The sequence below is a fragment of the Artibeus jamaicensis genome, unplaced genomic scaffold, assembly GCF_021234435.1.
Source record: "Artibeus jamaicensis isolate MK-2021 breed Jamaican fruit bat unplaced genomic scaffold, CSHL_Jam_final contig_76, whole genome shotgun sequence".
In the NCBI taxonomy this organism is placed as follows: Eukaryota; Metazoa; Chordata; class Mammalia; order Chiroptera; family Phyllostomidae; genus Artibeus; species Artibeus jamaicensis.
This window is the reverse complement of record NW_026521954.1, coordinates 3897363-3912547: the sequence shown is the minus strand read 5'-3', so window position 1 is coordinate 3912547 and position 15185 is coordinate 3897363. Positions and strand designations below refer to the sequence as shown.

The window sequence follows — 15185 nt, the reverse complement described above, 5'->3', positions numbered from 1 at the left end:
GAAATGCTACATAAATTGTGGTCTAGCCATATAATGGATTCATATAGTCATGAGAAACTCAGCCCAAATCTCAAAGCTCAGGGGGAAAAAAACACCCTTATAAAAACAAAAATTAAGCTGAAAAAAAAAATACAAACACATCATGCTGTTCTTTTAGGTCAGTCTTAACTATACATGTGTGTGTGTGTGTGTGTGTGTGTGTGTGTGTGTGTGTAGTGACATATATATCACCCTGACATGGGGAGCTTCTTTTCATGATCCGTCTCTACTAGAGATCTCTTTATAATTGTGGAGGGTAACAGAGCCATTCCCTAAATTTCTGGCTTAGAATACATAAATTTGAACCTAATGTCTTCAAGCTATACATCCAGAACATGCACAATACCTAAACACAGATATAATTTTATAAACACTTTCATCATTTCTGAGTGAAAATGTACTTACACATGGATTTTCAAAGGAGAACTATGGAAGTGTTCCACATAAAATTTCAGCATGTGTTTCACTGGCAAAGATTGCTCACATTGCCCCCTTTTCTGTGTTAACCACAAATAAATAGCTCTCCAGGCCCTTTGGAAAGCAGGAGCATTTCTACTGAAATAATTATGAAAAAATAAACAATACTGACTTCCGTGATTTGACACTTACTTAGTGTCCCATGATTTGTGAGTTTCTTTATACTCTTTACAGTTATGGGACTAACACAGAAAAGTAAACTCATAATCTACACATAGTTATATAAATATAAAGATTCCTTAAAGGTGAATATAGAAAAACAGATATGGTGCTCTATAAAATCACAGGCACATCTGAAAGCATCCTGACATCTTGCCTTGATAAAACTAGAAAACCTGAGAAAAGCAGCAGCCTTGCTGTTACTATAGTATGTTTGGCGTCTGAACTGTTTGTCTGAAAACGACTTTAGCCCTTCATATCAAAAAGGCTATACACCAATACATTATGGAGAAAGAAGGCAGAAGCGGCTAGAGTAGAACAAATGCAACTTGCCCTGGCCATGTGGCTCAGTTGGTTGGAGTATCGACCCATATACCAAGAGGCTGCAGGTTCAATCCCCAGTCAGGGAGCATTTAGGAGGCAACACATCAATGGTTTTCTTTCCCAGCTCTGGCCCCCCTCCCTTCCTCTCTTTATAAAATCAATAAACTTATCCTCGGGTGAGGGTTAAAAAAAAACAACACAGAATAATCAGCTGCTTGCAAAAGGCAGTCATTTAGCACGTGTTTCTGTGACCATTCTCATGTAAAATAAATATTTTATGGTCCTACACAATGTGTAAAGATAAATATTCCAAATAAAGTTATGGCTATCTCTTTTTTTACATTTGTTCTTATTTTTAATGAGACTAAATTTGTTCCTGCCTTGTCAGAAGCCAAAGGCAAAATGTGTTCTCTTCTTCCCAGAAACCTGTAATAAGACAATGAAAAATAAATCTTAAGTCAAGTTTCTGAGATCTAGCTGAAAATCACAGGCAATTGAACACTCAAAATCTCCCTCCAGGCTTTTGTCTCCTTATGAAAGCACCATTTATTTTTATTTATCTACAACATAACTGCAAATGTGGTAACAATCACCAAGTAGACTAGCATTATCCAAAATACAACAGAGGAATTGCTAGGAGAAAAGATTGCTTTTCCAATCTGAGTTAGATATGTTCATTTATTTAAAGGGATAATAAATTTTAAAAAGAGGAAATAATGTGCAGATTCACATAAAAATCTATTTACTGGCCAAGAAAAAAAAAACAGTCTAATTCTGGAGTTCATGCTGCTGCATGAGTTTGGGATTCTGATTTTCTTACCTTCAGTCTGGAACACACAAAAACCAAATTAATGGAGACTATGCTAGAGGGATCTGACTATAGAGATAAAAATAATTTATTTAGCAACGAATCAAAAAGTTTTAGAAAGGGAATCTGAGCCTTTTTCTACAAAGCTCCTTTTTAATACTCCTTCAGTCAAAAGCCTAAACTGTCATTTTGGGTGTGTAAGTAGAGAAAGATTCATGCATGTGCCAAGTCCCCAATAAATGTCCGTTAACCAAACGGACGGAAGTACAACTAAACGTACCATTTCTGCACCACTCTTGTGATGAATCAGATATCTTATACTTCACTATGCAGGAGAGCTCTCCACTACAAATAATTATCTGGCCCAAAATGTCAATAATGCAAAGGTTAGAACCAGGCCATAGCCTCATCAGAAGAAAGTTGGTGATGCGCAGACACCCTTTGTTCTAGTATTCATCTCACCTACCAGATGCAACAGCACCCACAAGTCACGATGACCAAAACGTGTCTGGAGATGGCTAAAGGTCCCCTCAGAGGCAAAATCACCCTCGACTGAGAGGCACTGAGTTATCACGAGATGGAGAAATTTGAGATAAGTTGCAGTGGTAACTAAGATTTATAACTGCTAACTGAACAACTATTCATAAGAAAACTGATCATTATAATGGATCATGTCAATTTTATCCAACATTGTAAAAAATTTTTCTTCATTTCTTGCTTAATATAAACAATTTTATTAATAATTCAGAAAGAGATACAATGACAGGTTTATCAAATCTGTAGACTATATGAAGTCAGATGATATAAGAAATAAGTGGATAAAGGACAAGCACAAAACTACTGGATTCTTCCTCAAGGAAGCTTGGTGCAACCTTAGACTGAATGCTTTTTTGCCTAGTGAAGTGCTACTTGGGTAATTTAAAATAATTTTCATCTAAAGACTTTAGTCATCCTCAAAAATGCTAAACTAGTTTCTTTTCTACTGAGTTTTAGCCCACAAGCCAACATTAATTTTGAACAAGTATAAATAAAGAAATACAACACACAGTGCTTAGTTTCCTCTAACTTCAAGGAAATTTTTCTCTCTCAATCACTCCAGGTTTCCCTGAAGAAAAGCTCTCTATCCTACACAGAATCTATTCCTATTTGTCTGGTACACAAAACTGTATGTCTCTAAAAATTAGCAAAAAGGAACGCTATACACACACTCCCAGTAGTATTTTCTGCTACTATTTTCCCCAGTCACACATCACTAATATTACATGGTAACCCAGAGAAAACCACATTCCCAATTTTTTTTCCCATTTAACATCTCCATAATAATTATAGTTCAAGAGCACTAACTGCCTCTGGAATTATGTGCTCAATTACGATGACCAGTCATTAACAATTCTCCACACAGGGGAAACCCCGACCATTTTCAACCAAACACCAGCCCCTGATGAAACCAGATAGTAAAAGGTCATCTTTGCCAAACAAAACTCAAGGTCTCTCACTTCATTAAACAGCTAAAAGTAAACATATTTACCCAGTACAACAAGTATCTGGTTTTTACCAACCTACAAGAACATTTTCCTAGAGTCAATGGTTAGCTATGAAGATATTTATCAGCAGTTTTTTCCTTTTCCTGTAATTTGGGAGACTAATGTAGTTATGGTACTTTAAAACTCAATAAATGGTACAAGATAGATTTAATCAGACAAAATGATAAAACACATGTCATGGAACTATATGGTAAACCTAAAGATCTCTTTAATAATATAGCTGAAAATCTGTATAATAACATAAATGAAAGCACTTGAACTAGGTTACTTCCTAAATATGTTTCTCATTGTTTATAAGGCATTTTGCATTAGGAATAAATGCAAGCCACACATGTAATTTTAAATTTTCTCATAAACTTTCATACTAAAGAAAAAATGGTGAAATTAATTTTAACATTATATTTTATTTAACCCAATATACCAAAATTGCATCATTTCAACATGTAATTATTATAAAAAATAAAAATAATCCATTGGCTCAGTGGATTGAGTGCAGGCCTACAAACCAAATGGTTGCTGGTTTGATCCCCAGTCAGGGCACAGGCCTGGGTTGTGGGCCAGGTCCCCAGTAGAGGGCACGCAAGAGGCAACCACACATTGATGTTTCTCTCCCTCTCTTCCTCCCTTACTCTCTCTAAAAATAAATAAAATCTTTAAACATTTTTAATTAAAAAATAATTTTCCTTTTTTTGTACTGCATCTTTGAAATCTGTACTTGATACTAAAACCACTATCAATTCAGTTTAATCCCATTTCAAGTGCTCAGCGGGCACATGTAACTAGCAGTCTCTATACTAGACAGCACACATAACATATATGCCAAAGTGAGTCAAATACAATTCTAAATTTCTAAATCACAATTAACAGAGAGCCGTCAGCAAAAGCAAAGTGTCTTTGGCACAGTCTTTAAAGGCAGATAAAAGTACAGAACGAAGTCAAAACATGAGCTAACACTTACAGAGCGTTTCCTGTGCGCCAGCCCCTACTGTAAGCACTGTCTCACTGATCATCAGAGGCCTCTGATGGAGGCACTACTAACTGCCACCATCTTCCAAATGAGGGGACTGAGACACGGGAAGGTCCAGGACAATCTAACCCATGTGGTCTCAGTCAAGAGCGGATGCTCTTTTAAACACTACACAGGCTACACTGCAGGAAAAACACCCAAAATAACAAAGGTTGGTGTATAAAAGATCAACTATGGAATAAAGCTAAAATTCTTTCTTTTGGAATTAACAGGTGTTCAAGCTACATCATGTCACATAATCCTTTTCCACAAGAAAATCCAGTCTCCAAATATTATAATACAATTTTAGGTTAGAATTTTTATTTTTAAACCATTTATTACCACGTGTTTTCTTTAAGCTTATGAGGGTGATGTGAATATTTATTCATGAGCCAGAATTTATTCAATAATTCATTATTATTGAAAAATTATAGTTTTAACTTAACAAAAAGTAAAGAATATTAAAAGAATTATTAAGTTCAAGAACATACCAGCTTGTGTATTAATTTCAAGAAGTTGTACTTTTAACTGAAACTCATTATATGTCTCATTTTATTATGCTGATTATAGTGTGGACTTCTTTTTAACAGTTTCATTCTCTTTTACAGAGGAAAGAAAAAGGAATAAAAAATATTCCCTCTCTTCGCCTACCATATTAAGAAATAAAAAAGTATGAGAAGATCAAACATGCAAGAAAAGAGCTAGTGTCTTTCCTATTTCTCAGTTAAGAAAAAGCAGGAGCCCTGGCTGGCATAGCTCAGTGGCTCTGAGTGAAAGCCTGTGAACTAAAGGATTGTGGTTCGATTCCCAGTTAGGGCACATGCCTGGGTTGCAGGCCAGTTCCCAGCAGGGGCAACCATACATTGATGTTTCTCTCCCTCTCTCCTTCCCTTCCCACCGAAAGATAAATAAATAAAATCTTTTAAAAAAGAAAGAAAAAGAAAAAGCAGGATACTATGTAATACTGAACATCATATTAGATGGGCACAAGGTACTGCAAGATTTTTCGCTGAAGCAAGGGCAATGCTCACTTCCACATGGACAATAACATCAGCAGAATGACATAAGCCCTGCCTGATGTTTATAAAAAATTCAGATAAATGCTGGATGTCTGTTCAGAAAACGATATTCAAAAACACCTGGTCTGAAATAAACAATCCCATGTTAAAGAAAATCTGATCAGAGCTTAAACTGTCTGACCCTTCTGTGTACCTAAAAGCACACAGAGCGATAGCCTTGATCCACAGTTGAAGGCCACGCTGTCTGCTCCTCTCCATGGTGCCTCTGCAAACCTGATCACACCACCTTCAGTCACATAACAAACCTATCAACATACTGCTTTCAGTATCCCTCCCACATATTCAACACTCAACCAGAGTAGCCACAGCGGGGGGGTGGAGGGGCTCGTAAAGCAAGAGTTCATTTGCACAGTGTGCCTGAGAGTTAATCTCCACCTGTCATAATGAAGAAATAACCCAGCTTACCAACAATTTTACAAGTAATGTGTCCCCATCATTTACATTTTGTTTTTGCTCATGAACAACTTTATCAAATAAATGGTCCCAGAGAACCTACGAAGCTCACCTGTGGGCTTCTTTTGTTTTTCTTTTTCTCTCTTCCTTTTGACTGCCTGTTCTTTCTTATGTGTGTCAGGCACTCAGTCTGGCCCTCTCGTATGTGTCACCCCAACAAGTCTTCCCAACAAGCCAGCGCTCCTGCTCTACAGAAAGGCAGGCAGACTTTCTGAGCTGTAGCTCGAAGTCACACAGCTGTCACAAGGGAACCGAGGATGAAGGCAGGGTTTCAGACCTTCAGTCTCAGGTTTCTTCTGCAACACAAGGGGTTCCTTTCTTGTTTCATTCCCTACTTACTGACCGATTTATCTACCACGTGCACCTTCATATTCTCAAGTGAATGGCCCATACATGTAAGCAAAGTTTCAATGTTACTCATATCTCTGAAAACCTTGACCTTTATCTGCAACTTCCAATAACATTAAAATATTAGGTGAACTGTATGGTACATGAATTATATCTCAATAAAGCTGTTATTTAAAAAAAGAACCTTAAGTACACTAATAACATTAACTCCTCAGTTATCCTAAGTCAGGGATGTCAAATTCATTTTCACCGGGGGCCACATCAGCCTTGCAGTTGCCTTCAAAGGGCCAAATGTAATTTCAACTCCTTAACAGTTAAGGAGTAGTTACATTTATCCAGTCCTAATATTACATTCAGCCCTTTCAAGGCAACCGCAAGGCTGATATGGTCCCTGGTAAAAATGAGCTTGACACCCCTGTCCTAAACAATAAAAACCACAGATAGTATGGCTGAATAAAGCCCATAGGTAATCTAAAAACCTAATCTATAACTCATCTACCAAAATGTCTACAGATCAGTTTCTTAGTATTGTTAACTTTTTAAAAAATATATTTTATTGATTATGCTATTACAGTTGTCCCATTTCCCCCCTTCATTCCCCTCCATCCTGCACACCCTCTCCCACCCACATTCCCCCACTTTAGTTCATGTCCATATGTCATAAGCTCTTTAGCTTCAACATTCCCAATACTATTCTTGCCCTCCCCCTATTTTCTACCTACCATCTATGCTACTTATTCTCTGTATCTCCCCCCCCCATACTCCCCTGTTGCTATCCCTCCATGTGATCTCCATTTGTGGTTCTGTTCCTGTTCTAGCTGTCTGCTTCATTTGCTTTTGTTTTTGTTTTAGGTGTGGTTGTTAATAATTGTGAGTTTGCTGTCATTTTACTATACATGTTTTTTATCTTCATTTTTCTTAGATAAATCCCTTTAACATTTCATAAAATAAGGGCTTGGTGATGATGAACTCCTTGAACTTGACCTTATCTGAGAAGCACTTTATCTGCCCTTCCATTCGAAATGAAAGCTTTGCTGAATACAGGAATCTTGGATATAGGTCCCTGCCTTTCATGACTTAGAATACTGCTTTCCAGCCCTTTCTTGCCTGCAAGGTCTCTTTTGAGAAATGAGCTGACAGTCTGATGGGAACTCCTCTGTAGGTGACTGTCCCCTTATCTCTTGCTGCTTCTAGAATTCTCTCCATTTTAATTTTGGCTAATGTAATGATGATGTGCCTTGGTGTGTTCCTCTTTGGGTCCACCTTCTTTGGGACTCTCAGAGCTCCCTAGACTTCCTGAATTTCCTGGAAGTCTATTTCCTTTGCTAGATTGGGGAAGTTCTCCTTCATTATTTGTTCAAATAAGTTTTCCACTCGTGGGTGTTCCTATTCCCCTTCTAGTACCCCTATAATTCGGATGTTGGAACGTTTCAAGATGTCTGGAGGTTCCTAAGCCTCTCCTCATTTTTTAAAATTGTTTCTTCATTCTTTTCTGTTTGGTTGTTTCTTTCTTCCTTCTGGTCCACTCCATTGATTTGAGTCCCAGTTTTCTTCCCATCACCATTGGTTGCCTGTGCGTTTTGCTTCATTTCACTTAGTGTAGCCTTCATTTTTTCATCTAATTTGCAATCAAATTCCACCAATTCTGTGAGCATCCTGATCACCAGTGCTTTGAACTGTGCATCTGATAGATTGGCTATCTGTTCATTGCTTAGTATTTGCTGTGGAACTATGATCTGTTCTTCTCTTCGGGCCTTTTTTTTTTTTTTGTCTTGATGTGCCCGTTAGTATGAGGGGCATTTAAGTGTTCACCAGGGCGGGGCAACCCAGTTGCTAGGTTGTGACACTGTATGTGGGGGTGGGGTCCGAGAGGGAACAATGACGCTTGCTCCACTCTCTGAAGGATTTCAGTCCCTTTCGCCACTTCCCCTAAGCAAACTGGGCCTTTCTGGTGCTGATTTCCAGTGGGTGGGCTTGTGTACGTTCTAGGACACTGTGGGTCTCTCCAATGAACTCTCCTGTGAGGCTGAAAATCTCTCCCTGCACCTCAATCCCCACAGGTGTTTTCAATTGGTGTTTTGAGGCTTTATTTCCTCAAGCTGGGACCCTATTGTTAACTTCTTTATTTAATTTATTGACTTTAGAGAGGGAGAGACATCAATTGGTTGTTCCACTTATTTATGTACTCATTGGTTGATTCTCATATGTACCCTGACCAAGGATCAAACCTGCAACCTTGGCATATCAGGATGCTTTAACAAACTGAGCTCCATGGACAGAGTCTGCTAACTTTTTGAGACTCTCATTAATTCATTCCTAGATTAATATAAGTGCCACAATCTCCCTAATTATGATTTCTCCACTCTCCATGCCACCCTGAATACTAATCTAGCATTGTAGTGATTTACTACTTATATACATTACAAAATGATCACCACAGTAAGTCTAATTACCATCTATCACCATACAAAATTATTATATTACTGACTATATTCCATACACTGTATGTGACATTCCCATGACTTATTTTATAGCTGGAAGTCTACACTGCTGAATGCCCTTCACCTACTGCACCCGCTGCCCAACCCCTCCCCTAGTAATCACCTGTAAACACTATTTCCATCATTCCACAACTGTTCAAGAACTTCAATAGTTCTGTCTTCCCTGCTACATTAAGTCTAAAGTCATCTGCCAAGCTCTCTAGGTCTTCCCCAAACCAGCTTCACCTACCTCCCACTACTCATTATATGGGCACGCAACCTCTTCACTGTCCTATGGACATATCAAGCCTTGTACTGGATGCTGTGCTTTAAATAATCCCATCTCCTTAACCTGACATGTTCTTCACCATCACCGGCTCATCCTTCAAGGGCCAGATCAAACTTTACCCTAGCCATCCAGCCCTCTCCCTAACTATTGCATACTGCAGCCGCAGGTAACTCCTGCAATACTTGGTTGGAATCCTTCGTCTTTTAGATCCCTAACACCTACATCCAAGAAATAAAAGACGCTCAAATAAATGTGTGTTGAATATAAATTGTAACATGCTGTGGCAAAATAATGTGGCTTTTCCCCTCTCACTTCAAATCAAGTATATTCACTTCACTAGCAATGTAAGTAGCAGAGTGCAAAACTAATAATTTCAGAGGTTTTCTTCAATAAGAACAAATCAATCAGTTATCAGATGTTCTCCTTGCTCCTTCAAACATTCTACAGAGGAACCAATTCAACAGGCTCTGGGAGTCTGAAATGAACAGAGCTGACCTTTGATTCCTGCCATGGTCTCCTCTGGGAGCTCATGATGCCAGAATCAAATTTGCAGCAAACAGACCTGAGTTTTCTCCTAGGATGGCGTATAACTCCGGGCTCTTCCCTGGTAAAAAATACTATCTACGAAACAGTGGGCTATACTTAGGAAATGTTAAGATTGGTACATGATTATTTATAAATGTCTTTTGCTTTTTGGCCACTGAAAAGTAATAAAACAAATTTAAGTACAAAAACAATCTTTTTTTTTTTTTTTTTCATTTACTGGAGTGATAGTGGTTGATAAAATTATACAGGTTTAGGTTTCAAGTGCACAATTCTTCACTACATCACCTGTAAATTGCACTGTATGTTCACCACCCAAAGTCAGATCTCCTCCCAGCACCATATATTTGACCCCCTTCACCCTTTCCCACCATCCCCCAACCCTCTCTCTCTCTGGTAGCCACCATACTGTCGTCCGTATCTATTTAAAAATATATATATTTTAAATGCCAATGCTAAAATCTTTAATGTCACCAGAGAATACCATGAATCAGGGTTACATCTGTACCAGATTATAAATTACAAATATGAAAATCATTATATACCTAGATTATTAAGATTTTAGCAAGCTAGATAAAAACTTAAATTAAAAAAGTTATAAAAATGATCCAACATTTTAATATGATTCAAGATACAGCGTCAACTTATATGATTCAACACAGAGCACTGAAAAAGTTCCATTTCCCACAGAAAATGACAAAGATAACTACAGCCTTCCCCTAATGAATATAATTCAACAAAGCAAAAAAAACCAGAAATTCAATTCAGTGTGAAGGAGGTACATTTAGACACCAGTGAGAGGTGCAAGAACATAACACACACTACTTCTCCCTGCAACATTCACCATATGCGGCATCCTTACCAGTTTCTGAAATGTAAGTGACAGGATGCTGTCGTAGAACTTTACCAGGTTTGGGAGACAATGGCAATTTTTCTGGTTGCTTTTTGGCATTTTTTTCCTGCACTGTCTCCTCTGGTTCTGATTCTGTACATGAGAGGAAAATAAAACAGAACTGTGAAAGAAATACAACACGGTGCATTTTCAAAGTGATTCTTGTTAACCACATCCTCCAGGCCCTCCCTTCTGAAGCACATCTCTTCCCTGAGTCTCGCAGCTTACTCCTACCCAGTGTGTGAAGTCTTTCACTAGTTTTTTATGGCTGTTGTAACAAATGGCCACAAACAGAAAGTGGCTTAAAACAGCACAGATGTTTTATCTTCCAGTTCTACAGGCTAGAAATCTGAGTCTCACTGGGCTAAAATCAAGGTGTCCACAGGACTGAGTTGACACCAGTTGAGTTGGGAACTGCCAGCATTCCTTGGCTCGTGGCCCCCTCACTCCACCCTCAACATCAGGCACAGTCCTTCTCATACTGCCATCTCCCTGGTTCTCTGACCTTCCTCAGTCAACTTCTCTTCACTCGCTTCTCCTGCTTCCCTCTCCCTTGTGACTATGCTGGGCCCACCTAGATAATCCAAGACAATCTACTTTAAGGTCATCTGATTAGCAACTTTAATACCACCTACAACTTTGTAATTTCCCTTTGCCATGTAAACTAACATAAGTACCGGGGTCCCAAGAATTAAGGCAGACATCTTTGGGAGCCATTATTCTGTCTACTTTTACCTAATTGCCCAGAGCACTTAAATATAAGTCAAGACAAAACACGAGTACCTAGTATAATGCCTGGCACAAAACAGGTGTTTCATAAACTTTAGCATCCTCCATCTCACCACGCATTGAGAAACCCTGTCTCATACTACTCTAAACTGTATCAAACAATTAAACTTCCAGTTTCCAAAAAGACGGAAACTCATGAGACATGGGGAGATGTACTTCTTTCAAACCCCTAACAATAGACAGCAGTTAAGACTCATAATAAACACTCAAGTACTAATTAAGTCAGAATTCTTTGCTATCACTGTCAAAATCCTGACAATCTATAAATACTTCCTTAGGTTACATTTTTAATTTTAAGAATTCATTCCAGATGGGTCTTCTCCACAAAAACAAAACCTAAAACTTTCTGAGTTCTCCCGTTATTTAAAGATATAAAAGGCATACACAAAAATTTATGTTCCCTATCTTAACATTATATTCAAAGAAGAGCTTTAATTGTTTGCCCTATTTTAAATGCAACAAAAAAGATAAGCTCAAAAACACAAAAAAATAAAATTCAAACCTGTTTCTAAAGCAATGTTCTAAGGTACTATTTTTCGAGTTCAGTTTCAAAGCACAGCTGGACAAGAAGGTAATAGTTTCTAAAACAATATAAGTCAAAGTAAGTTTGAGACACACTATGTCCTAGATCCCTCTCTAAGAAAACCTGTGATACAATAATATATATAAGCTCTGACAAATTTTGCAGTATAATAAAATTGTTTTCAACTTCATCTGAACAAAGAGCCTGTTCTCATAAAACCTAATCATCACAGAAACCTGCGTGTCTCAAAAACATCAGTTTGAGAAACTCTGTTCTAAGGGACAGAAAATAATTTGAAAACTTTAAAGCTCCTCGAAAGAAATATTACCTGAATCATAGATGATCCTCTTTTTCTTGTTTGATTGCTTCTGTTTAAAGTCATCCTCTTTACAAGAACTATTTACCTATAAACATCACAGTATATAATTAGAACACAAAGAAGCCTATAAAACTTAGTAGCTGTTTTCCTCCTTAGACTTAGGCTCAGTGATCCTCAACTGAAGGAAGTTCTGCTGCCGGGAGACATTCTTACTTGTCATCACTGGCAGCAGGAGGAGGGCGGGGTGGGGTGGTGGATCTAGTGGTGGCTAGTGGATACACTACGGATGCTACTAAACATCATACAATGCACAGAACAGTCGCCCACCAAAAGAATGATCCAGCCCAAAATGTTAATAATGCCCTACATATGCTAAGGAATAGGCCAAACAATAACTGCATCAGATGAGAATTATAGAAGCTGTATTATTATTATTCAGCTCCACTTTCAACACTAACTTATGTATAACAAAGAGTAAAAGGATGTTAGATATTATGAGGTAAGTACTTCCAGAAAATGACAGAGACAGGAATAAAAGCTAAGGAGTTATGAGCCTACCACAACCCGATGCCTCTTGGAAAACTAAATAAAACCAAGCAAAACAGAGGAAAAAGTATTGTTTATATTTTTTACTTATATACCACATTTATAATATATTCAAAATTTCCCAAAAAACACCATGAAAGCACAAAGGAAAACACTGACTATAATCTATTATAAAGTAGAAATATGTTCCTGGATATTATAATAAAACATTAAAATATAATCAACTAACTTGCAAGGAAATGAGATGAAGAAACCATTATAATTCAAACACATCAATGGACCAGAGGACAGAATTAGAAGCGATTATTACAACTCAACAGGAAGAGAAGAGGGCATCCGAGAAGGGAAAGACGCACAGAAAAGGTGTCCCAACCCCTGTTGATAAACTAAGCCCAACTCTGGGCTGTCTCCTGAAATATGCCTGCATGGAACAACAAGAGCCCTGCTAAGGTGAAAAGCATTGAACAGAGATTTAAGTTGCTGCCCACCACAGGGAATACAGATTTTGGAGTTTGAGTTCAGCGAAGTTAACTACCTACTAAATATAATGCAATCGAAAATACCTATATTGTATCATTCATACTGTCCAAGGTAAAAACTACCGTACCAAAAAAATAGGATAACCTATGATGGTTAATTTTATGTGTGAACTTGACTGGGCCAGAAGGTGCCCAGATATTTTTGAGTGATTTTATGAGGATGTTTTACAATACAGTTAACATTTAATTTGATTGAATTAGATTTTTCTCCCTAATGTGGGTGGGCCTCCCCCCAATCAGCTGAAGACCTAAAGAAAACAAAAGGCTGACCTTCTCTCAAATATAAAAGAATTCTTCCTTCCTGTCTTTAAGCTGAAATATCAGCTTTTCCTGCCTTCAGACCTGAACTGAAAAATAGGTTCTTCCTGGGCCTCAGGCCTGCCAGCCATCAAATTAGAATAACACCACTGGCAATGTTGGTTCACAGGCCTTTGGACTCAGACATGAACTACTCCATCAGCTATCCTGAGTTTCTACTTGCCAACTCTAGGTCTTAGGACCTGTCAGCCTCCATAATCGCATGAGCCAATTCTTTATAATAAATCTCTTTACACACACACACACACACACACACACCGATACTAATTCTGTTTCTCGGAAGAACCCCAACTAACAGCGATTTGGTTACTGAGAAGTTGAGTACTGCTGTAACGAATACCAGAAACATGGAAGTGGCTCTGGAAGTGGGCGATGGCAGAGGCTGGAGGAGTTCTGAGGTACACGCCAGAGAAAGCCTAGAGAGCTGGGAAGGGCCTGTCGGTACAGCGTGGGCATTAAAAGGGATTCTGGCAAGGTCTAGGGATAAAAGGTGAGAGCTACAGAGAAAACCTCTATTGTCTTAGAGAATGTATGGATGATCATAATGCTGGTAGAAATATAAACATTAAAGGCCATTCTGGTAAGGTCTTCAACAAAATGAGCTTACTGGAAACTGCAGGAAGGTCAATCCTTGTTATAAAATGACAAAACTGTTGCCTAAAGGGGCAAAAAAAAAATAAAGCTTTCCTTCAAAGCCTTCCCTCACAAGAAGTCCACCACCATCTACCCGGGGAAGAGGACTCACGGCTCTACAGGCAAACTCTAGTCTCAAACATCAAGTTTCAACAACTGAAAACTGCCCCAGCTCCACTTCGGGAAAGCACCACGCTATAAATTCAGTGAGCCACAGTGATTAGAAGTAATACCATATTACTTTTCTTCTCCCTCTGCTAAATGAGTTGAAATCTGTATTTACTCAAAGCTCCCTTAAGTCTAGGAACAGAGCTGACTTAACTTTTCACACAACTGTAAACTGTATTTGGAAAACTGACCTTGAGTTCCTTTATTCCTTTCTTTGCTTTTAAAGCTTCTTCAGCAGACTTCGTTTTCTCATTCTTCTTTACTGTCTCACTCGCAGACTTCTTTCCACTTGGTATAACCCCAAAGAATTTCCGAATATCCTAAAAGCAAAAAGGGAGACTAGTAAACAAACATTAAGTGCACAAAATTCTCATTTCAGTTGGAAAAAAGGGGAGCGCTCTGTCCACACACCGGCTCGCCCTGAGTGGTTTCACCATCATGACGTAGTTCTGTGTGTGCGGCAGCACTGTATTTACATGCAAAAGTTAGCTGGTGAAATTACCTGAGTTAAAAATGACTTGCCTAATGAAAAGCAATATTAATTCTAAGAATCTGGTCAAAAATAAGCGAGTGAAATTTTTGTTAACAACTGCACAATTGCTGAAGTGGCAAGTAACAAGTACCGACTGGGCACGCGTGCACACTCATCCCGCCACCCCAGGCAGAGCAGCGGAGAAGGCAGAGACTCGAAGAACACAATCCTTGCCACTGGGATGTGTTCTCCAGTTTGACAGAAGAGTTAACTCTTACAACACTGATTGTTTAAGACTTTAACAACAAAGAATCGTAACATTATGTTCCTTTATATGGTATTCCAAATTCTGGGGAAAGAATGTGATCCTTATTATAATATTCTCTTTAATTACTCTACCCCCAGTGTTAAACTGGAGAATTCAAATTAATCATACT

At 38.3% G+C, this 15185-nt stretch overlaps 1 protein-coding gene across 3 annotated transcripts in view; it reads right to left on the bottom strand.

Annotated features, from left to right (window-relative positions):
- RFC1 (replication factor C subunit 1) overlaps positions 1–15185 on the bottom strand; it is a 68743-nt gene that overhangs the window by 35221 nt on the left and 18337 nt on the right. For 2 of the 3 annotated variants that reach the window (XM_053672273.1, XM_037138014.2), the window contains exons 2-4: positions 14468–14596; positions 12082–12157; positions 10412–10534 (exon numbers count right to left, since the gene is read on the bottom strand). In XM_053672273.1, coding sequence (XP_053528248.1) covers positions 10412–10534; positions 12082–12157; positions 14468–14596 — 328 coding nt within the window. Of the gene's footprint in view, positions 1–10411; positions 10535–12081; positions 12158–14467; positions 14597–15185 lie in introns of those variants that run through there. The other variant, XM_053672274.1, reaches the window with a different exon arrangement.